Source organism: Pelodiscus sinensis, chromosome 15 (assembly GCF_052426305.1).
Source record: "Pelodiscus sinensis isolate ZL-2025 chromosome 15, ASM5242630v1, whole genome shotgun sequence".
NCBI lineage: Eukaryota > Metazoa > Chordata > Testudines > Trionychidae > Pelodiscus > Pelodiscus sinensis.
This window is the reverse complement of record NC_143066.1, coordinates 19463162-19486317: the sequence shown is the minus strand read 5'-3', so window position 1 is coordinate 19486317 and position 23156 is coordinate 19463162. Positions and strand designations below refer to the sequence as shown.

Here is a 23156-nt window from a genome sequence, read left to right as displayed (position 1 = left end):
CTTGGCTGCAAGGATATACTGTTGACTCATATCCACTGTAATTCCTGGATCCTTTTCTACCAAACTGCTGCTTAGCCAGTTGGTCCCCAGCCTGTAAAGGTGAGTGGGATTCTTCTGTCCCAAGTGCAGAACTCTGCATTTGTCCTTGTTGAACATCATCAGTTTACTTTTGGCCCAATCCTCCAATTTGTCTACATCACTCTTGACCCTGTCTCTATCCTCCAGTGTATCTACTTCTCCCACTAGCTTAGTGTCATGTATGAACTTGCTGAGGGTACAATCCATCCCCTCATGTAGGTCATTAATAAAAATGTTGAACAATACCAGTCCCTGAACCGATCTTTGTGCCACTTTGCTTGATACCAACTGCTAAACAGACATCGAGCTATTGATCACTATCTGTTGAGCTCGATGATATGGCCAGTTTTCTATTCACTTTACAGTCCATTTATCCAATACATGCTTCTTTAACTTGCTATTAAGAATACTTTGGGAATATCAAAACCTTTGCTAACATCAAGGTATGTCACATTCACTGCCTTCCCCATATGCAGGGCTTAACAAATAATGTAATCTACTTGCCTGTGGCAAGTAGATTACAACCCGGAAGAGCCAGCGCAGCGCAATCTGCGCATGCACAGAACTGCGTGAAACCACACGGCTGGTGAGCGGGGTTCGCCACCGCTTGACGAGACCTGCCCATATGCACAGATCCAGTTGCTCATCATAGAAGGCAATCCGATTGGTCAGGCGTGACTTGTCCTTGATGAATCCACGTTGACTATATTTGGTCACTTTCCTCTTTTCCAAGTGCTTCAAAATGGATTCCTTCAGGATCTCCTCCATGATTTTTTTGGAGACTGAAGTGAGGGTGACCAGTCTAAAGTCTCCCACATTCTCCTTTCTCTTTTTAGGGATGTGCGCTACATTTGCCTTTTTCCAGTCATCTGGGACTTCCCCCAATTGCCACATGTTTTCAAAGATAATGGTCAATGAATTTGCAGTCACATCAGTCAACTCCTCAGCACCCTCAGATGTATTAGATCCAGCCCTGTGGATTTGTGTATGTCCAGCTTTTCTCCCCTGAGGGCTGCCCACCTCCTTCCTGTATTGTGCTGCCCAGTGCGGCAATCTGAGAGCTGACCTTGAGTGTGAAGACAAAGGCAAAAAAAGCATTCAATACTTCAACTTTTTCCATATCATCTGTCACTAGTTTACCTCCCCCATTCAGTAAGGGTCCTACACCTTCCCTGAGCACTCTGTTATTGCTAATATGCCTGTAGAATCCTTTCCTGTTATCTTTCACACCCAGTGCTAGCCACAACTCTAATTGCGCTTTTGTCTTCCTGATTATACCCCTGCATGCTCGAGCAGCATATTTATACTCCTCCATAGTCATCTGTCCAAGTTTCCACTTATTGTAAGCTCACCAAGGATTTCACTGCTAAGCCAATCTGGTCACCTACCATATTTTTTCAGGTATCTAAAAGGGTGTCACAAGGAGGAAGGGGGAAAATTGTTCTTCCTGGCCTCTGAGGATAGAACAAGAAGCAATGGGCTTAAACTGCAGCAAGGGAGGTTTAGGTTGGACATTAGAAAAAAGTTCCTAACTCTCAGTACATAACAGGAGTCCTCCTCTGTTGCATCTTCCTCCTTGTGTTTCTTCCTGGTAACCTACTTCATCGCTTACCTTAGGGCTTAGGTCACCATTCCTTGATGAACCTAGTTTAAAGCTCTCCTCCCTAGGTTTGCAAGCTAAGTTTGTATTCTGTCAAATAGCACATATATGGCTGCAGTCCAGACAATATGTTTTTTTTCCTTTGGCCCACATAGATGGTCAAACTCTTGATCTGGTAGGTATACTTTGCCAAGAGTAGGAAACCCTCATGAATCCCAGAAAAAAACTAGAAAATTTGATCTGCAAGTAATAGAGTCACAATGGGGAAATCGGTGAGAATAAAACCTGACCATCTCATAATGGGGGAATAACAGCTGGATGGTAGCCCATCTTGACCTTCAAATGGATTTTATTTAAGTCACCTGAGTTAATGTGGATGTGCCTGTCACAGAAACCTACAATCTGAGCTACTTCTCATGATGTGCCTAAGGGTATGTCTACAGTACAGAGAAGATTGAAGCTGCCGCTGTCGATCTTCCAGGGTTTGAATTAGCAGTCTAGTGAAACAAAAAACAGGACTATGTAGCACTTTAAAGACTAACAAGATGGTTTAATAGGTGATGAGCTTTCGTGGGCCAGACCCAGTTCCTCGGATCAAATCGGTCTGGCCCACAAAAGCTCATCACCTATTAAACCATCTTGTTAGTCTTTAAAGTGCTACATAGTCCTGTTTTTTGTTTCAGCTGCACCAGACTAACACGGCTACATTTCTACCACCAGTCTAGTGAAGACATTCTAATTCGATCTGAGAAGAGCACTCTAGTTGATGCCGGTAGTCCTGCTTCCACGGGGAGTAAGGGACGTCAAAGGGAGAACGTTCTCTCTTCAACTATCTACAGCATTCACAGCGCCAGAAATCGAGTTAAAGTGCTTGGACTTCAGCTATGCAATTAAAATAGCTGAAATTGCATATTTTAATTCAACCTTATCCTGTAGTGTGGACATACCATCAGAATGTTATTTCTTATTTCAAATAATTTAGTAAAATAACATCATCTTATAAAGAAATTAACAGATTTATAACCGTCGATCATGAAACGAATACTGGAATCAGATTTGCTGTATGTATTTTCTATTAAGTTATCAGTTCCCCTCCGTACTCTTACCTTTTTGTGCTTAATTGATTGACAAAGCCAAAATGGATGTAGGTTTAAATACAATTCTTTTGCAAATTGCTACTCTGAGTTTCTGTAGAGCCAAGAAATGCCTTTTTTAACAGACTGTTGCATCTTATCCTTCTGCTAATTCATATTAATATTGTATTCATGTTTCTCAGAAAAACATATTTTGACAAGACTTCCACTTCAAAAATAGCACAAATTTTCAAGTATACTTAGTATGTGAATTGAAGTTCTCACACTGCACTCTGCATTTTTCTGCTGGTGGCATAAAATGTGCTTAGTCTTTGTTCATTTCTAAATTGAAGCCAACTGCTGGTGTGATCTTGAGATGTGATACAGACACCAGATGCCCTTTCTGGAATGGGTTTCTCTAGAAGTAGCTTTGGTATGTGAATGTCTCATGTCTGGCTGCTCTTTTTGTTTCTGGCCACCTTTGTTCTGCTTCCAGATTAGCCAGAACTGGGTACTGCATTGCCTCCAGATCTCATTTTATTTTCATTTACCTGTTAATTGAGAAACATTGCTCTCTATATGGATAACAGTCACACAATGTATGGTACAAAAGTCTGTCTGTCTTTCTCTCTCTTTCCCTCTCATACACCATCTTTTTTAACAGAGAAATTTATGTTAATATGCTCCTAAATTGGGGCCTTTTTGTTAGTGTCCCCTTTTAAACTTCAATCACAATAGTATGCATTTTAACATGATCATAAAGGCATGTGTGCAACATACTGACAACATGTTTAGAGATGACCATTACTCTGGGTTAGCATATCTTTGTAATACTAATCTCCTGCACCTGAGAAATATAGGAAGACTAATGAATTCTATGCTTGACATGGAGATATCTGTTGTATTTTACAATGTATTTCTATTCATAGTTGCACAACAATATTTCACCAAACATTGCAGAGATATCTGAAGACATGTGACAGCCTTTCAACTCATTTATTAAAGTACTTACCATTTGCATTTCAAAGCAGGGAACAGTAAATATTGATCAATGAAAGACGTGCTGTATCCAGAAGATGATAAAATTTAGAATGAGAAAACAAAACAACCTTAGACTCAAGATTCTTTCCCCCATAGGTGTTGTTTTCATGATTTCTAAGGGATTTGTGCATGATTATGTATGGCTGAAATTTTAAAATACTTTGTTAAAATTTAGTTTTCCTAATGGCTAATTTTTATCAATATACTTTATATTCTATTTATTTACACAAGGATGACTTTGGTACATTTTTAAGTACTTCAGTTGGTTGATATTTTTTGAACAAAGATACTAATGGAATGGTCATGCTATCGAAATAGGCCAGGATGTCTGACTGATTTGGTTATATATTTGGGGTAATGAGATATTAGGCTTATATTTTGATTGTGTTTGCTCCTAAACTTTTATTACAATTAACTCCATATTTTATGATCTTGCAGGAACAAAGCAACCCATAGCATATTGCAAAATATTTTAAGATACCTTGATTAGAAAAAAGAGTCATTCTTTTAAAGCTTTATAATAGAAGTGAGTCAGTTTACATACTTGGGTAGTAATACACAAAGCAGTAGGGATGCCAGAAAGAAATTGTCATGAATTGACAAGGTGGCAGCCATATTTACTAGCATAAATTACATTTGGTCATCAAAAATCAACAATGTAAAATCAAATTACAAATTTTCAACTCAAGTGTTATTTCCATCTTAATGTATGGATGTCAAAGCTAGCAATCCACCAAAAGTGCTGATTTGCATCTATAAGTCTTCTAAAGCAAATTCTATAGGAAAGAAAAGTAACAGGTGAATGAATTTATAGGAGATGACAAAATCTGAATTCAACAACCCCACCTTTAAAGTTGCACAGAAAAAGAAAATATTTGGGACTTGTTAAGAATGAAGCCAAAATTACTGCCAGGGCAGGTCTACCATTGAGTAGCTAGAGAAATATGCAAAAGGAGGCTAACCAAAGAAAATCCCATGAGCAACCACCAGAGAGGGAAAATTTAAGGGGCTTACCATTGTAGAAGAGTTCAAAGAGTGGTTCACGGTAAACAGAGGGAGGAAGTTTTATTTGTGCAACATCTGATGGCATGGGAAGGATTTAGATTTAAATTATTGGTGGAGCATATGAGGAGTGAAATTGGCCTGTTGCAATTCAACCTCTGCTATTTATTGTTTGTTTCATAAGAAATGTCTCTTTATACATAAACCATATAAACAACAAATGGAGCATTTTTGTTTCTATCCTAGTTTAACTTGTAAATTCCCATTAGAAAGGTAATCGTGATGAGTTTTATATCTATGAAACCATTTTTTCCTCTTCAGATTAGTTTGAACACCTATTCTGTGTGTAGACTACATCCTTCTGTCGGCAGAGGGATGTAAATGAGGCACTTTGAAAGTGCAAATGAAGCAGGGATTTAAATATCCCACACTTTATTTGTATAATTGCATCATAGCGCTCTTTTGAACAAGTGCCATTTCGAAAGTAAAACCGCAGTCCTTTCGAAAATGGCAGGCTTTTTTGAAAAATCCTGTAATCATTTTTTTTTTTGCCCAAAATGGCCCTGTCTACACTGCGTTTTTTCCGCAAAAACTTCTTCCGCAAAATGGATCGGAAGAAACTATGCAAATGAGACTGTGAGAAATGCTAATGAGCGCTTCATTTGCATTTCCTCTTCCAACAAAATGCTACAATGTAGACAAGAAAAATTTTGTGAGAAAGGTACTGTTTCCCATTTCCCATGGTTTATGAAAACAGATTCAGTAACACTTGCATCAGCCTGCTTGTAGCTTAAATGACTAAGAGAGTCTCTGCTGCTGCAGGAAAGATGATCAATGAAGTATTTGATGTCGATTTGATAATGTATCACTAAACTGTGTGATGATTTGTGTGTCTTTTAAAATTGGCTCCTCATGAACTTTTCAAAATTTTGGACCATATTCTAGATTCCTGAAAAAGCTCTCTTTTTCTTTGTTGGAGCCCTTGATACCTTTTGATCACAAAATTCTTCTCTGCAGTGGTTTAGCAGTGGGGCTGACTAGGTCCAGTACAGCCCAAAGGACTCACAAGTGGGAGAAGGCAGTAAATCCCTCCACATGTTTAATATGCAGCAGGTAATAAAATCCCCAAACAAATTCCCTGGCTAACTAAAAGATGGTGCACTCACACACTCCATGAATGAGCCTCAGGTTCAGAGAGAACTCAGTCACTGTAGAGGGGCTGGTCTCTTCTGGCTGGGATCTTCTTTGGGCAGGAATCAGGCTTCTTCGATCCCAGAATTTCCCCTCATCACAAAGGGGTGCAAGGCTGAAGGTGCAGGCGACACAACTGCACCAAAATTCAAACTATAACCTCCTACCCCAGCATTCAGACACACAGACAGCAGGCAGCAGCCCCAAACCAGGAGACAGAGCAGAGCTGACCATGTGGTGACTGGTCTCACCCAGGGAGCCGGAGAGCCAACTCAGCCTGGCTGGTGAAGCCTCCCAGCAAACTCCACAAACTGGGAATCAACAGTGGAGAAATAAAACCCAGCTGACCCAGTCAGCCTCTCTGTTAAAGCACTGCAGAGAAGAAATTTGTGGTCATAAGTCATCAAGGGCCCCCAAAAAGTATGTGTACCAACGGGTCCCTAATCTTACAGTTGCTGGGCACCAGTGACCCTAGAAATAGTGTTTTACCCTGTTCTATTTGTCTCCTGTTTAATATAATTGTGTTTAATATAGTGTATGTGTTTGTGTTATTTTCTGGGAGTCTCCAACTATCTGGCAAGTACGTGGGGATTACCCTGGGTTAGAATTTTCCTCCGAAGCTTCCCAGGTGACCCTGCCAGGAAGGAGTGAGAGGGATGGAGGCACTGCAAAATAAGTCCATAGGAAAAAATAAAGTTGAGTGGGTGGCAGGATCTAGAAGAACCCAGACCTATCCATCAAAACCTGTAAGCAGATTGGCTTTAAAGAAGGTAACGAGGTGGAGAGGGGCGCTACATGTGTATTAACATGTTATTTCGACTAAAATAAATTTATCAATTGATTAGCAAGCATTTGAAGTTAAACAGCCATGTCAAGTTTGATATTCAGTGAACAGTTGGGATATGAATACACAGTGTCTTAGATGTTAGCGTTGGATATTTTAAGGTTTTGATCTTGTCAAAAGAATCAGAATAGAGTAATTAATGAGGAACCCTCTAATTATTAAATGCGGTTAGGCTGAGGAGTGAGCCCCTTTAATGGGATTACATAGAACAGAATGTCATGATAAGTTAAGAAATAAAGGCAGTAAATCAAAATTGCAGACAAGTAAACCACTAATGTACAATGAAGTACACATACTATTTTAATGCAGTTACATTAATGCAATATATTGGACGCTCTTGTGCAAGAAAGCTCTGATTGCCATTCACAGAATGGCCATCAGAGCACCTGTGCTTTTTCCCATAGGGGTTTCTTGCTCAAGAAACCCCTCTAGACTGTCCACACATGCCTTTTTGCGCAATAACTGTAGAGCAAAAATGAGTTATGCCTCGTAAAAGGAGGTTTACCTACACCGGCAAAAGCACTGTATTTGCGCAAAAATCTTGCAGTGTAGACGTAGCCTTAGAGTGGGGAAGAGGGAGCTGGAAGGGGAAGGACAGGCATGGAGAGGTTCAGCGGTGGAGCTGGGAGTGGTGCCTGGCTCTTGTGATCCCACTGCCATGGGTGTGGGGAATCTTGGTGGCCTCAGTGGAGGAGAAGTGGGAGGAGCAGGAACAGGTGAAGGCAGCATACTGGTGACCAGGGATTGCACGACCATGCACACAGTGCAGCCCTGATCCAGCATCTCCTGCCAGGTGTCTCGCCGCAGCTGGATATCTTCTTGTAGTCTGAGGTCCAGGGTCTGCTCCATGAGTTGGAGTGGCACAAGGTACTTCCTCTGGAACTCATCCATGGTCTCCAGCACCTTCAGGTTCGGGAGGCTGCCCTGGGTGGTGTCAATCACCCCAGTTTTGTAGCTGGTCCAGCTGTGAAGAATAAAGAGAAGTGGTCAGTCATCCTAGGAGATGCTGTACCTGAAGCCTAGCCCTTATCTGAACCAAGATTGAGAATTCTTGGCTCAGATTAAGGTGATGTGCTTGGAGCAAGGCTTTGTGTGCTCTAGCCAGTGGGCCCTCACCTCCAGGAGTCCAGATGTCCCTGCCGGGAGGGGAGGAGGACCCACTTCTCCCTTCTCTCCCCCCCATCCTTGGGACAAGCAGGCACGTGAAGGTGCCGGCCAGACCAGAATCCTGCAGGTGGGAGGGGGGCCATGGGGTGGTTGGGCTTCCCTCTGAGAGTGGATGCTGCCCTGAGAGTGCATGGCACCGCTGGGGGGGAGGGGGGTTCCAGCCTCTCTCCCTCTACAAGCCACAACTTCCTCCTCCTCAGTGTCTCTGTCCCCCAGGAGGATGACGACAGGCATCTCGAGCCCCAAATCCACTACCGGGGTGGGAAAAGGGACTGCCCTGCCCCCTAGGATGCAGTGCAGGACCTTGAAGTAAGGGCAGATGTGGGGGTTTGCCCCGGAGTGGGAGCTGCACTCTCAGGCCCTAACACATGCCTAGTGGATCTCTTTCACTTTCATCCGCCCTGCTCCCGGGTGCAGATGTGTTCCTTGTTGGCCAAGCTCTCGGCCAGCTGACCATAGACATCTGTATTCTTGCATCTGGTGGGGAGATCCTGAAGGTTTGCCTCCTCTCCCCAGACCTCAATGAGGTCTAGGATCTCTGCACAGACCAGGAAGGCACACGTCTCTTTCGGGCTCAGGCAGGCTCCTGGGAGCTGTCTGACTTCTCTCTGGGAGCAGTGGAGGGCTTGGTGAGAGCAGTAGACTGGCTTATTTTGAGCAAAATATGAAGCAGAGGCAGCTTCTGGGTGGCTCAGGGCTGTCAGGGCCTCCTGTGTGCCACAAGCCCTTTCCCCTGAGGCTGTAGCTTTACGGGCTCCAGGAGAAGGGCGGGTGGGGACTATAGAGTTTGGCTGAGTGTAGACAGAGCAGCCAGCAGGGCACTGTGTAAAGGACTGGAGGCCTCTTATTTCAAAATAACTGCAGCTGCCTTGTCTACACAGCCCCTATTTCGAAATAGCTATTTCAGAAAAGGCAATATTTCTTGTGCAATCAAGTTTACCAATGCAAAAATTAGCTGCCTGTAATTTTGAAATAATGCAATTGCTGTGTAAATGCTTGCATAGTTATTTTGGAATAACGACCGTGTAGCTGGTTTGGCTTCCCAGAGTGGTTCCTCCTCCTCTGGGTCAGTGGGTGGCTACTCCGCCCCACTGCACTGGCCCTTTAGGGCGGGAAACAAGGAGCAGAGGATATGAAAATATCAAAGGGAAAAACAAGTAGACAGAACTGGACATCTATAAGCATCTGAAGATTGGATAGTTAAAAGGAAGCAGATAAGGATCAAAGGATAATAATAGATAGGAAAGGTAGTAACTCAAGAATCTGCACAAAGAGCTGTTGGCATCTTCATCAAATGTTAGGAATGTACCAGCCATCCCTTATCTCGATTGAGGCCATCAGCTTGGGAATTGAACTTGTGGATGAATTGTAATTCCAACACCTCTCTGTATATTTGGCTGTAAAATTGGTTTGTGACAAGACAGCCACCTGGAGATTTTTTTAAAGAGTGATTAGGTAGATTGACTTGCTTTCTAACAGGTTTCTGTAGGTTCCCTTTACGTATACCTGATTTGTGCCCATTGATTCTTTCCCGTAGGGTCTGTCAAGTTTTTCCAATAAATATAGCAGTGGGGCATTGCTGGCATTTGATGGCACAGATCAAATCACTGGATGTGCAGTTGAATGATCCTCTGATTTCGTAGCTTATGTTGTTGGCTCCAGCAATAAATTCGCGTGTATGGATATGTGGGCAGAGTTGGTACCGTGGCTGATTGCAGGGCTGGCTTCCTGGATGCTTATGATGTGGTTGTGTAGCATGGTTACTGGAAAGAATTCATTTCAAGTTGGGGGGTTGTCTGTAAGCGAGAATAGGCTTTTTTTCACTAGGCCTCTGAGAGCGAGGGATCATTTTCCAGATGAGTTGCAGACTGTGTATAATGGTTGGAGAGGTTTGAGTTGTGGACTGTAGGTTATAACAAGTAGAATTCTGTTATTTTCTCTTTTGCGTCTGTCTTGAAGTAGTTCATGTCTGGGTACTTTTTTGGATCGGTCAATCTGTTTTTTCACTTCTCCAGGTGGGTATTTCAGTTTTAGGAATGCTCTATATAGATTCTGTAGGTGTGTCTCTATCTGAGGAATCAGATCAAATCCACTTGTACCTTAGAGCTTAGCTGTATACAATAGATTGAAAAATGTGTCTGGGATTGAAGCAGGAGGCATGGAGGTAAGTGTAGCGGTCAGTGGGTTTCCGGTATAGGGTGGTGGAAATTTGTCCATTATTTAATTGTACTGTAGTGTTCAGGAAGTAGATTTCTCGTGTAGACTGGTCCAGGGTGAAAGTTGTTGAAATCCTTATGAAATTCTTCAAGAGTCTCTTTTCCATAGGTCCACATGATGAAGATGTCATCGATGTAGAGTAAGTAAAGTAGGAGTGTTAGGAGACGAGAGCTGACGAAACATTGTTCAAGGTCAGCTATAAAGATGTTGGCATGTTGTGGTGCCATGCAGGTGCCCATGGCTGTGCCGCTGACTCGGAGATACAAATTGTCTCTGAATTGGAAGTAGTTGTGGATGAGGACAAAGTCATAGAGCTTGTTTCCCACCCCCCCTCCCTTTTTTTCCTTCCTCCCTCTACCTTCTCCCCTATTTATTTTGGGTCTGCACATCCTAAACTCAAAACTTCAGTCATCTGAAGAAGTGGGCTGTGCCCACGAAAGCTCGTGATTCCATCGACATGTTTTGTTAGTCCATAAAGTGCTACCAGACCATTTGTTGTTTTTTAAGTTTATCCTGCACAGACTAACTCGGCTACCCCCTGAAGCTTCTGTTTTATTATTGTTTTTCTAGTGTTTTCTTATGTTCATTCTATTGTAGGTGTGTGTGCTCACCACATGCATTGGTGCCAGAAGCTTTTCCCCTCAATAGTATCCCCATTCTTCTTCAGATGACAAGAGTGTTGGATGTCCAGAACTAAAATAAACTTCTTCTTCAGAAGATAATCGAGACAGTGCTTGGTCCTGCCATGAGGGCAGGAGTCTGGCTCTGGCACCCATTGGAATGGCACTTGTGCATGTGGTGACCCTGCACACAATAGAATGGACATGAGCAACACACAGAATCATAAAATACTAGAACTGGAAGGGACCTTGAGAGATCAAGCCCAGTCCCCTGCCCTCATGGCAGGACCAAGCACTGTCTAGATTATCCCTGATAGATGTCTATCCAACCTGCTCTTAAATTTCTCCATTGATGGATATTCCACAACCTCTTCAGGCATTTTATTCCAGTTTTAACCACCCTCACAGGAAGTTTTTCCTGATGTTCAACCCAAATCTTCCTTGCTGAAATTTAAGCTTCTTGTCCTATCATCAGAGGCCAAGAAGAAATTTTTTTCTCCCTCCTTCTGGTAACACCCTTTTAGATACTTCAAAAACACCAGTTACAACAAAGGTAACTGCTTTTCTTTGTTTTGTTTTTAATGCAGGAATAAAAGATTGGATTATTTTGTCATTTGGTTTCTGACACTATGCAAATACTCTTTCCATTTAGCCCAATTTATCACAAAATATCATACAGTTTGGGACATTTTGGCAGTTTCTGCTTGAGTGGGATAGTGGGAACATTGCAGGGCCCAGCTCTGTTGCAGAATTGCAGATAAATTGCTTGTGTGCATTGTTTCTGATATAAATTAGTTCTGTAGTCCATTACTTTCATCTAAAAAGTTAAACTGACAACAGTACTGTGAATGACAAGTGACACTGTTTGTGTCACTCATGTTAATGGATTAAATAAAGATACCGGATGGCGGGGACATTATCAACCTACCAAACAATGAAGGTTCCAATGACTCTTCTTTATCTGTATAGCATGTGGTGTTAGTATTCTTCCTCTCTATTGCCTACTAATTGTTCTTATCTGCCTCTTTTGACTATCCAGTCTTTAGGTGCTTATGACTATTTGTTTTTCCTGTTACATTCCAGCTCTGGTTTCCCCTTGACATTTGTTATACCCACAACCTCTTCTTGTACCCCCCCCCCCCCCGCCCCGCACTCCCATTTTTTTCCTTCTCCTCCCCCTTCCCAGTCCCTCTCCTGTTTATTTTAGTTTTGGACATCTAACACTCTGGTCATCTGAAGAAGTGGGTTGTGCCCACTAAAGCTCATAATACCATCTACATGTTTTGTTAGTCTTTAAAGTGCTACCAGACTCTTGTTTTTTAAGTTTATCCTGTACAGACTATCTTGGCTACCCCCTGAAGCTGTTTGTCACTTGTCATTTACTTTTCTCAGATATAAGATAGAAAGTTAGAACCGGAATGTTGTGTGGTCAAAGTAGATGTCAGTATCTGCAATTATGAATTAGGCCAAGATTTGTGTTTTGTCTGTCTGTGTGTCATTAATGTTACTGTCCCAATTACTGCGTTAACAACGCTATGTGCTAATTGGGAAATATATTGTTTTGATTTTACAGGAACTGTATACATGGATATGAAACTATATTGTTGAGCTTTTCAATACAGAGAGAAATGTTCTGAGCTCAGGAGATTTGTTCACTCCTAACATTTTGGTTGTATGTCTTTCAGGTGGCAGAAATGCATGGGGAGCTTATAGAATTCAATGAGCGACTACACCGTGCATTAATGGCAAAAGAAGCTCTTGTATCCCAAATGAGGCAGGAACTTATTGATTTGAGAGGACCGGTAAGTGTGTTTGTGTATTTCACATTTTGCTTTTTCTCTGATTCTCGAAGTATACCACAACATTATAGTTTCAGAAGTATTTCTCATTGTAAAGATCACTAAAAATAAAATGAATATTGTTTTATGAAGAATAATTGGTTAATGCATCTTTCAGGAACTCATGACCTCTAGTCTTTCTTTGTTGTTTAACTCATCTTTAGCAGTGTACATTACCAGAAATTGAAAAAAAAGAATAGTAAAATTAAACTTATATTTGAATAAAGAACTCATAAATTGCACTTTATCTTTATTACTAATCTGAATTTTTTATAATGAAAAGTTAGCACAATACATTTAGAGTAACTATAATTGGCAGGTTTTCATGTAGCAGGTTCCATGTATTATCTGTAATGTTCAGTCATCTATAGTCAGTGTATTCTTGTATTCTGAAAATACTTTGTAATGTTCCTATGGTAATTGAGTTTCTCAAAGATAAGCTAATGCATTTTGAAAGGAATATAAAGGCAAATGTATTTTAGGCATGGAGTGATAAATATAAATAATTGTTATATACTAGGCAATTGAAATAAAAGATGCTAAGGCATTGGAAAGAATGTGTTGATTTTCTAAAACAAAAAACGATTAAAAGGAAAATAGAAGTAAAAAGGTACTGTCTGTGCTAAGTTCCATAGCTTCACCTTCACATTACCAGCAATTACTGGACTATATTTGTTGTGTCCCCGTACATGGTGACAGAATGTTACTTCCCTCCCCAGAGCTGTGGTTATTTGGCTTCCATTTTCTGCATCCCCTTGCTATACAGTTTATCACCTCTCTGCATTGAAAGTCAATATTTCCACTCCCAAACTCCAGAATGCTCTGTTCTGCCTCCTATGTCTCATAATCCTCCTTTCTTTCCCACACTCCTAAATTGACTCAACTCTATCTACTTCTGCTCCATTCAGCACATTGCACTACTTTTCCAGGTCTCTTCCTGTAGGAGAATACTACCTTTTGAAATGGGGCTTTCAGGATCTTGCATCATCTGCATGGAAGACAGTTTTCCATAGACTAGGAAAAGAAAACTACTTGTAACTTATCCTCAGTGGAATACAGTAGGGACCATCACTCAAAGAAGAGGAGTTTACTTATCTGTATTGGAAGGTTCTTTGAGCACTATGGTCTACATTTATATTCAACTTCCCACTTTCCTATCTCTCTTCTATGGATCCATCTTATTTGTAATGAAGAAGGAACTATAGAAAAGGTCAGTCTGCCCAACCCTTCATTAGCTTGGATGGAAGCATAAGGCGAGTCAAGTGCATATGTGGGCCAATGGACTCTACTTTCAAATTCTTTGACTTTGGGGGTGTGGCATGAATGCTTAATTACAGTGGAATATTGATAGAGATGACACATCTTGAAGAACATTCCACATCAGGTAAGTAAGTGTCTCTTTTTTTATGAACTGAAGCCTAGGCAACCCATTATAACAAGATAATCTTCTGCGGAGAGAACAATTACTTTTATGTGAAACCTGTATATGCTGGCTCTTAAATATTGGAGGATAGATAGACATACCTCTAGGCATCTGAGCATTCCAAACATCTCAGACTTCAAGCATTATGAATTCTGTAGCTCCTACTTTTCAGATTTGCAGATTGTACTGGTGAAATCTGTGGTGAATAAACAACTGAGTGGGATTTGTTTCCCTGAAAACAATTTTAGAGAAAGTTACTAAGGAGGATCATTTTGTCAGCATAAGTATTGCTGAGGTGGGATGCCTGCAAGATCTTTGAGAATGCTGTACATTGCTTTCTGTTTTTGAGCTGCTGCTGAAGCTGTTTTGAGACACTTGCCTATGTTGCTTCTGAGAGACATGGGTGGGTGACAGTTCCTGCTGCTTTTACGTTTTCCCTCAGCTATTGCTTTCCTTTGGACTTTCAGGTTTGGAAGAAAAGGTTGATCTGAGGTTTGTGCTGGTTGAAGTGGGCAGTGCGAAATGGTGTTTTTGGAAATATTGGGATTTATTGTTAGGTAATATGGTCTATTCAGCTAACAGTTGATTTTTCCTGTTGAGTCCTTAATTTTTTCTTAATTAATTCAAATGTAAGGAGCTCTTGATACCTGTCTCATAGAAAAAGCAAACATTAAAAGTTTTCATTCACAGGGAAACCCAGTATTTCAAGTTTCTCATCTGTTTGCACTACCAGCAGTCAGCTACATAGGACCAAGTACTGCTCACTTCACCTAGTGTTATAGCCCCGGGCACTGTGGTAATCATATATATAGTAGCCCAATGTCTGAGAGTCTGTAACGCTGAAATTCTGGCTGTTCCCTCTGGGCGGCGCTGTTGCCTGAAATGCTGGCTGTTGCCTCTGGGCGGCCCGTGCTGCATGGGGAGCGTGGGGCCCAAATGGCTGCTTGCGCCGCTTGCTTCCCCGTTGAGCGGCGCAGAAGTCAGCCGAGTGCTACAGCGGGAGGGAAAGGGAGGTGGAGTGGTGAAGTACATGGCTGTTTGGGGTCCCCCATGGAGGCCCAGCTGAGCAGCGCAGCTGAGCAGCGCAGAAGCCAGTCGAGCATCACGGCGGAAGGCGAAGGGGGGCGGGGCGGGGTGGTGACATGCGGTGTGACAGCAGCTCTAGGCCCCGCCCCCTGGCCGTGAACGTCACCGCCCTGCCCCCCTTCGCCTCCCGCCGTGGCGCTCGGCTGACTTCTGCGCCGCTCAGCCGGGCAGCTGCGTGAGAGCAAGTTGCACAAACGACTGTTTGGGCTTCATGCTCCCCATGCAGCACGGGGAGTGCGGAGCCCAAATTGCCATTTGGGCTCCGTGATCCCCAGAGTGAGAGTCAGGAGCGGGGGATAAGAGAAAGAGAGAGACAGAGAGAGAGGCAGGAGGTGGAGGAGAGCTGAGAGAGGGAGACGGGGAGGCAGTAGGAGGAGGAGAGAAAGAGAGAGAGAGATGGAGCGAGAGACCAGCGGCTCAGGAGAGAAGACCGACGTGGAGGAGAGACCTGAAAATACCGTCTTATGACGGGCTAATTGGCTAGTACACATAATAAATAATAATAGTCTCAATGAAGTAAGTGAGTTTTGTCTGAATAAGGGGAGCAGGATTTGACCTGTAATATTTCTACAAACTTCCAAAAACCAAGGACATTTGATAGAATTTACCTGATGACATTAAGACAATTGCGAAGTTAATCTCAGATCAATTACAACTTGATTGACTCATTCCAATAATTTAGTATTTTAGTTCATGTAATATCTTGGCACTTTTTAGTTCTTTAGCTCGATAGAAGGTAGATTTTAATAATGTAAATTATTTATTAAACACTGAATCAGCCGTTAGAATATAACTAGCTCCCTAATGATCAAATAATCTTTCCTTTATCTGGGGTCATCTTGGCGTGCAAAATATATTTTAAGATTAAGCTTGGAATATTAACTTTCAAACTTTACATAACTAGACAAGACAAATTGCATTATTAGATGAATGTTGTAACAGTTCTAATATATTTTTTTCCCAAGACTGACCTTTTAGAAGACATAATAACTTTGTCCTTTTCAATAGATGAGTCCTCATTTCCCTACTGTTTAGAAACTTGACCAAATTCCTTCTTAGACTATTGTTATCTGTAATAATTAAGTCTAATTTGTTCCACCTCATCCAGTTGGAATGTAAGCTACACAAGGAAAGTCTATTACATAGCTATGTAATGTCTATCTTGCTCTTTCCACATCAGAGTGGGAACTGGTTTCCTTGCAAATTTAAATCACAAACTGTTCTGTTACCAGAAAATATTGCTTTACTTCTAAGAGATAGAACCCATTTCATGTGTATCAATTTGACATTTATATTTTGAGAAAGCAAGTGAGCCATGTAGCAGGGTTACTCTTTGTGGAGAATGAATCTTTTCTTTCTTGACACTGTCTTTCTCATGAAATGACATAGTCTTCCTCTTATATGAGTAGATTTCTTGTGGTTTTAAAAAAAAATATTTTGTCCTCTGTTTTTCTCCCTTATGGGGAAACTTTGCACTTCTGAATCCTATTAAATAGAGTACAAATGGAATATAAAAGCTGGGAGGTGAAAATGAGGAAAAAGCAAATCAAATTTCTCTTCATCTAGTGTTATAATAGCTATGTGTATCAAGAGAGGTTCTGTCAGGAAGACAAAGGAATTCACAGTTGTACCTCGACAGTACCTTCCATATGAGTAACTAGTGCTTAACAAATGTTAATTAAATATGAAATTCTCTTGTAAAGCATAGATATTATCACACTTTCATTTTGACAGTTGTATTCAAAGGTACAGACAGATGTTAAGTAATGTGCTAAAGGTCGTATAATGAATTAATTGGAAATAAAACTATCCATTTCTTGCTGTAATCACTAAAACAATTTCTCACCCTTTAAGTAACCTTACTATTTTTGTTCCCCAAGCATATAGCCTATTTATTCTTTTGCTTAAAAATGTTTACATCCATATTTTTATGTGAAGGCTCTTTCTATTTTAAATGATGAATTATTTCCTAATTAGAGTGGTCACAAATTTGAATTCAAGTAACTTTCCAGGAAAGAATGTTACAGCCAAATCGCTATTTCTGTTCTATTTTACAGCTACCTGGGCTTTAAATTTAAATTGCTGAAATGAATTCCATCTCTTAACAGAGTGTAAGCTGCCTAGTTTACTAAAACTGTTCTGGTAGCATCTGTTTTGAATAATAATAAAAATTGACAGGCAAATTTTGAGAAAGTGAGAGACATTCAATTCAGTTGGAAATAATGTAGCATGGAAGACTAGCTAGCACATTTAAAAATAGTTTTATTCATGAGGGAAGCAACTCACATTTGCATACTCAGTATTAACTAAATGAGACTGTTATTCATTTGTACGTATGTGGCTTTTTAATGACCAAAACTTCTTCAGCAATTTTGGTAGTTTAAATAAAGGCAACCTCATTTCCCAAGTTTCTTCTGATAAAGAACTCTTTCCTGATCTCAGTGACTCAGCTAGTTTACCATGCTGAATTACACTGTCAGGGGGACTGCTATCAAATGATAAAAGAACTGTATGCACTTATGCGAAATATTGCTTCTGGCACATTGAGAAGTACACACTGATATTACACTATGCCAAAAAAAAAGAAGAAGCAACAGGCTATCTTTGGAAAGCCTGATTGTTATCTTGCTTATTGCACCTCTGATGCAATCTCTTTCTGGGCTTTTGGCCTACGTTTATAGGGAGGTCTCCATCCTTAATTCTCTCTTCCCTGTCCTACTGTTCATTCACATCCAAGAACTAGACAAGCCCACAAGAGGGTCTCACCTGTGAAAAATGGTCATGCTCCCCTTTCCACACCATTTATATGCCAACAGTCTGCAGCTTGCAATCACTTTGAGGGCTTTGAAAGTAAATCTCATTTTATATCTACATCAGCCATTATTTAGCAGAGCCTTTCCATCTGCTTCATTTCATCTGTCACATGCCTTTGAAGGGAATTTTTTCCAGTCAGGGTTGTAATCCTGGTTATGCAGCTGTGATCAGGATAAGCCTGGGAAATTGTACATTTTCGACATTATGAAGTCAACTGGTTTCCATCCCAGTGACAGAGTTGACACAAATTCCTGGTCACATTCATACAGTCTCTAAAGTATGAACTCACTGCACTCATTCCTTTAATTAGCTCTCTCTCTTCCCCCCACAGTCTAGCACCCTGCATCTCTGGACCAGGAATGTGAACAGTTAGCCGGTAGGCAGGAAGCAGCCCCAAGCCTGCCATGGATGATGTGTGCGGGCGGTGTTCCAATCTGTCCAGAGCATCCCCTGTCCACAGCAGTCCTGGCCCAGCACATCTTGCTCAGGGTGCTCCATCCCAGCCAGAACAGCCCCCGCCTGTGATGGGGGGCACAATCCAGCACAACCCTGTTTAATTGGTTAACCAGTTAAACATAACATTTAACCAGTTAACTGATTAACTGAGATTTTACATCCCTTCTTTGGACTTCTAAACTACAAACCTCTGACTCAGCAAAGAAGAGTGGGTTTTGTTTGGCCTATCTGTCCCCTTGTAAGACTGGGATGTATGAAGAGATATATGATATGCAGAGCCTTTCATCTCTAGCTTTTCATCTTGACTGCTGTGCAATTTGGAACCAACTCAAAGTTGTTACTGTATTATTGCTAATGTTGCTTGTGGGCAGGTATTTATGTAAAATTCACTTTCACAGTTGTCTCTAACTGCTAACCTTGATAGAAAACTTAACCTTGATAGAAAGCAAAGGGGATATTGAATGAATAGGCATGAAGAAATCCTTTACTACTAAATATGGTTACTTCAGGTCAGGATTGGTGGAAGGCTTGTAGATACAGAAAGCACTGTGATGAAAAAGTTAATACAGGTGTTGCTAGCTTATATCTGTCCCAAAGATTTTGCCTCCAGGGCTGGCAGACCAGGACCTTCCTATTACTAAAATCCAAATAAGAAAAACATGAAAAATGCTTTGCATTTTACAAAACTTTGAATAGGTCCAGAAAGTTTCATTTACAATATGTTTATACAGCATTTGCCACAATGAGGTCTAATGTTGGTTGGTCTCTAGATACTACCTTAATAAAACAATTAAATACTTAACACCTACTTTGTCTTTCTGGCAGGTTTAAAAATGGTATAGTGTGAAAGTGTTCTTGAAATTCCCACTATGACATTTTATAAAATAAATACAGATATTTTAAACTGCAAAATGTCTTTAAAACATCATTGATATGTACCATCTCTACCTTAAAGATTGAATTTTAAAAAAGCTTTTTCCAGTCATCTAGTTGTCTTCTAGTCATCTGGCATCAGATATTTAAAACAAAAATCTATCTCTGGATGGACTCTGAATAGTAATCATAATGAAAACAATAATAATAAAAAATTGCAGAGAGTTGCACATCAGTGTGGCATCTCTAAAAGATTAATGGTTTTGCAAAAATTATTTGAAATATTACATATTGAACATATCCTGTTTATTTTAAATGCTGTTTGGAATAACTAGATATTAAAAAGCTTTTTCTCCAGCAACACATGAAAATAGTGAAAACAGTACCTGTTTTTTGAACTGGTATACACTGCTTTTTCTTTCTATAGATCCAAAACAAATCATAAGATTTCCAGTTGTGGAAACACAGACCGCTTGTTTGTATAAAACTTTTATTTTAACTATTTTCTGATTATTTTTCTTTCACCAGCATAGTACAGGTTAAAATCCAGTACTCTGTGGTTCGGCAACATCTGTGGTGCGGCAAGATCATGGATATTGCTGGACCAAAGAGCCCAGCTGCGATTGGGGGCAGCCACGATCAGAAGCACAGTCCGGGCTTGTGTCAGCAGGGCCGGCGACAGTGGGGCCAGTGTGGCTGGGAGTGTTATCCCAGCCAGGACTGTAGGCAATGGGGCTGGTGGGAGTGCAGCCCCGCCCAGGGCTGGGATTGTAGCCCAGTGGTCCATGCTGGCGCCCGGGAGTGGGACTGATGGCCAGGAGGGGAGTCCTGGCCTCCCATGATCTGGAAATCTCCCTGGTTCAGGAACACTCCGGTTCTGAGGGTTCTGGACCAGGGAGGTCTAACCTATACATTTAATATTCAGACTGGGCACTTTATACTATTCTTAGTTTTAATTAAAAATGCATCCTAAATATATATAGTGTTACCTTTGAAAGCATAGCATGAAATGGCTATAAACAGCAGTTGCAAACTACATGGCAACAAAGTTGATGTTCAGCTACTCAGGAATGGAAAGCTGTTCTCTTGCTAGGACACCATATACAAGCTTCCAGCTACTGTTACTCAATTTTCTGGTAGGTGATTTTGTATAAATTTATATCAAATTATGTGATTGACTTTATATTTAGTATATGGTCATGGGTAGCACATGGGTAGCACTGAAGATTTCAAAGTACATAACTTAAAGTTTGCCACTTTTCACAGAATGAATGATTGAAATGATCATAACACGGAAAATGCATTGAAACAAGTGCATCGAAAAAGCGATCTGCTTTTTTGAAAGATAGCAGCATCCATTCAGTGTGGATGCTATCTCACATATAAGCTGTGATTACTATGAATAGAGTGGCCACCAGGGCACCTGTGCTTTTTCCTCTTTCCTCTTCTTTCAAAAGAACTCCCTCTTCCCCGTCCACACGCACCTTGTTCCAAAAGAGCTGTTTCGGAAAAAGTCTTCTTTCTCGTAGAAAGAGGTTTACCAATGTCAGAAAAACCCTTCTGTTCTTTCAATTTTTTTTCAAAAGAATGTGATTGCAGTGTGGATGTAAGTGAAGTTTTTTTGGAAAAACGACTGTTTTTCCAAAAAATCTCTGGACTGTAGACCAGGCCTGCACAATTTCGAAAGCGGCGAGGGCCATATTACTCCAAAGAAAACAGCTGTGGGCCGCAAGTAGGGTTGCCAGATGCTCTCCCAAAAAATACCGAACATGCAGGCTAACAATTTTTGTCGAGGGGGAAAAAAACCCCACGTGTGTCGGGCATACAAGGTGCCGCCAGGCTTCCAGACGGTGCCCAGCTGGGCAGAGAGCGCAAATACCGGACTGTCCGGTAGAAAACTGGACACCTGGCAATCCTAGCTGCAAGGGTAGGTTTGGGGGGGGGGGATGATACTTTATTAAGAATTTTTCAATTAAATCGGGCCTGCACAACATACGGCTCCCAATGCCCTTACTCTCTCCTCTCCCAGCATCACCCTGTCCTCCCTCCCACTGACACCTCCCCTCCTGTCCTTTTCCTCATTGTCTCCACTTGACCCCCTGGCATTTGTCTCTCCTGCACCCTGTCCTTTGGTGCCTTCCCCTTTCTCCTGACCTACCCCCCTCCTCTCAGCACAAGCCCCTTCCTTCCCCTCCCTGGCTTCTGCCGTCCAGTTTGCGGGGCCTTTTTGAATCCGGTGGTCACCAGCCGTGACATCATGACGCCACGACACGCCAGCATCCTGGCGTCTGCCTGTGTCCCACCCTCTGGCTCGCACCACGCCGCCTCATGCCGGAGCTGCACATAGGCAGCCTGGTGACGAGAATCACCGCACTTCCCCTGTTTGAGAGTAGATATGGCAGTTTTTTCAGTTAGTAAAGATGACATTTAGTTTATGGCAATAGCAGTAAATATATGAAATTATGAGACTGCATTAAAAATATTATACAGGTAGTCCCTGAGGCTGTGTCTATACTACATGCCTCTGTCGTCAGAGGCATGTAGATTAGACACATAGGCAAAGGCAAATGAAGCCGCGATTTAAATGATCGCGGTTTTATTTAAATTTACATGGCTGCCGCGCTGAGCCGACAAACAGCTGATCAGTTGTTTGTCCGCTCAATGCGCTAGTCTGGACACTCCCCTGCCAACATCAAAGCCCTTTAACGGCAGCCCCATTATTCCTCGTGGGATGAGGTTTACCGGGGCTGCCGATAAAGGGCATGTAAATTTAAATGAAGCCGCGATCATTTAAATCGCGGCTTCATTTGCCTTTGCCAAAACAACAAATCTACATGGCTCCGTCGACGGAGCCATGTAGTTTAGATGTACCCTGACTTACAAACGCATCGACGTACTACAAGCTGCACTTATGACCAACCTCCCATTAAGTGCGACCCCGACTTACAAACAGCACGGTCCCATTGAAATGAATGGGGTCCAACTTATGAACACATTGAGTTACAACCAAGTGCTTGGTTCATAAGTTGTTCGTAAGTTGGGAACCACATTGACAACTCGCGACACTACTCCCTCAAATCATTACCCAAAATTTGATGAAAAAGTCACAATAGGGTTAGTCTAAGTTAGTCTGTGTAACTTTAAAAAAAAGAGTATTCCTGTAGCACCTTAAAAACTAACAAATATACGTACATATAGTATCATGAGCTTTCGTGGCAAAACCCACTTCCTCATTTATTTATGTATTCATTTTGTGAGTAAGTAATAAAACCAAGTAATGGTGAAAAATGCAGTGAAAGAATGCTGCTCTGATAGGACAAGAATTTATTATACTCCTTGTCCGCAGATTAACAGTGAAACATAGAATTATAGAAATGGAAAGCTGGAAGGGTCCTCAAGAGGTTACCAAGTTTAGGACCCTGCCCTGAAGCAGGATCAAGTAACCGTAGACTATCTCTGACAGATGTTTGTCCAACATATTCTTTAAAACCTCCAATGATAGATATTCCACAACTTCCTATGGAATCGCATTCCAAAGCCTAACTATCCTTATATTTAGAAAGTTTTTCCTAAATCTTTACCTACCTTCAGTGGTAATGGAGAACAGTTGATGCCAATCTTCTTTGTAACAGTTCTTAATGTATTTGAAGACTGTTATTCGGATTTTCCTCGGTATTTGGTATTTAGTCTGAAGACTGAACATGCATATTTTCAGCTTTTTTTTTAATAACTCATGTTTCCTAAACCTTTTGTCATTTAGGTTGTTCTTTCCTGGATTATCTCCAGTTTGTCCACATCTTGCTTAGTGTGACACCTAGAACTGGACACAGTAC

At 41.4% G+C, this 23156-nt stretch overlaps 1 protein-coding gene across 6 annotated transcripts in view; it reads left to right on the top strand.

Annotated features, from left to right (window-relative positions):
• The window catches only part of SNX29 (sorting nexin 29), a 472527-nt gene that overhangs the window by 217115 nt on the left and 232256 nt on the right, over nucleotides 1-23156 (top strand). For all 6 annotated transcript variants that reach the window (XM_014577718.4, XM_089782297.1, XM_014577716.4 and 3 more), the window contains one exon: nucleotides 12519-12635. In XM_014577718.4, coding sequence (XP_014433204.3) covers nucleotides 12519-12635 — 117 coding nt within the window. The remainder of the gene's footprint in view (nucleotides 1-12518; nucleotides 12636-23156) is intronic.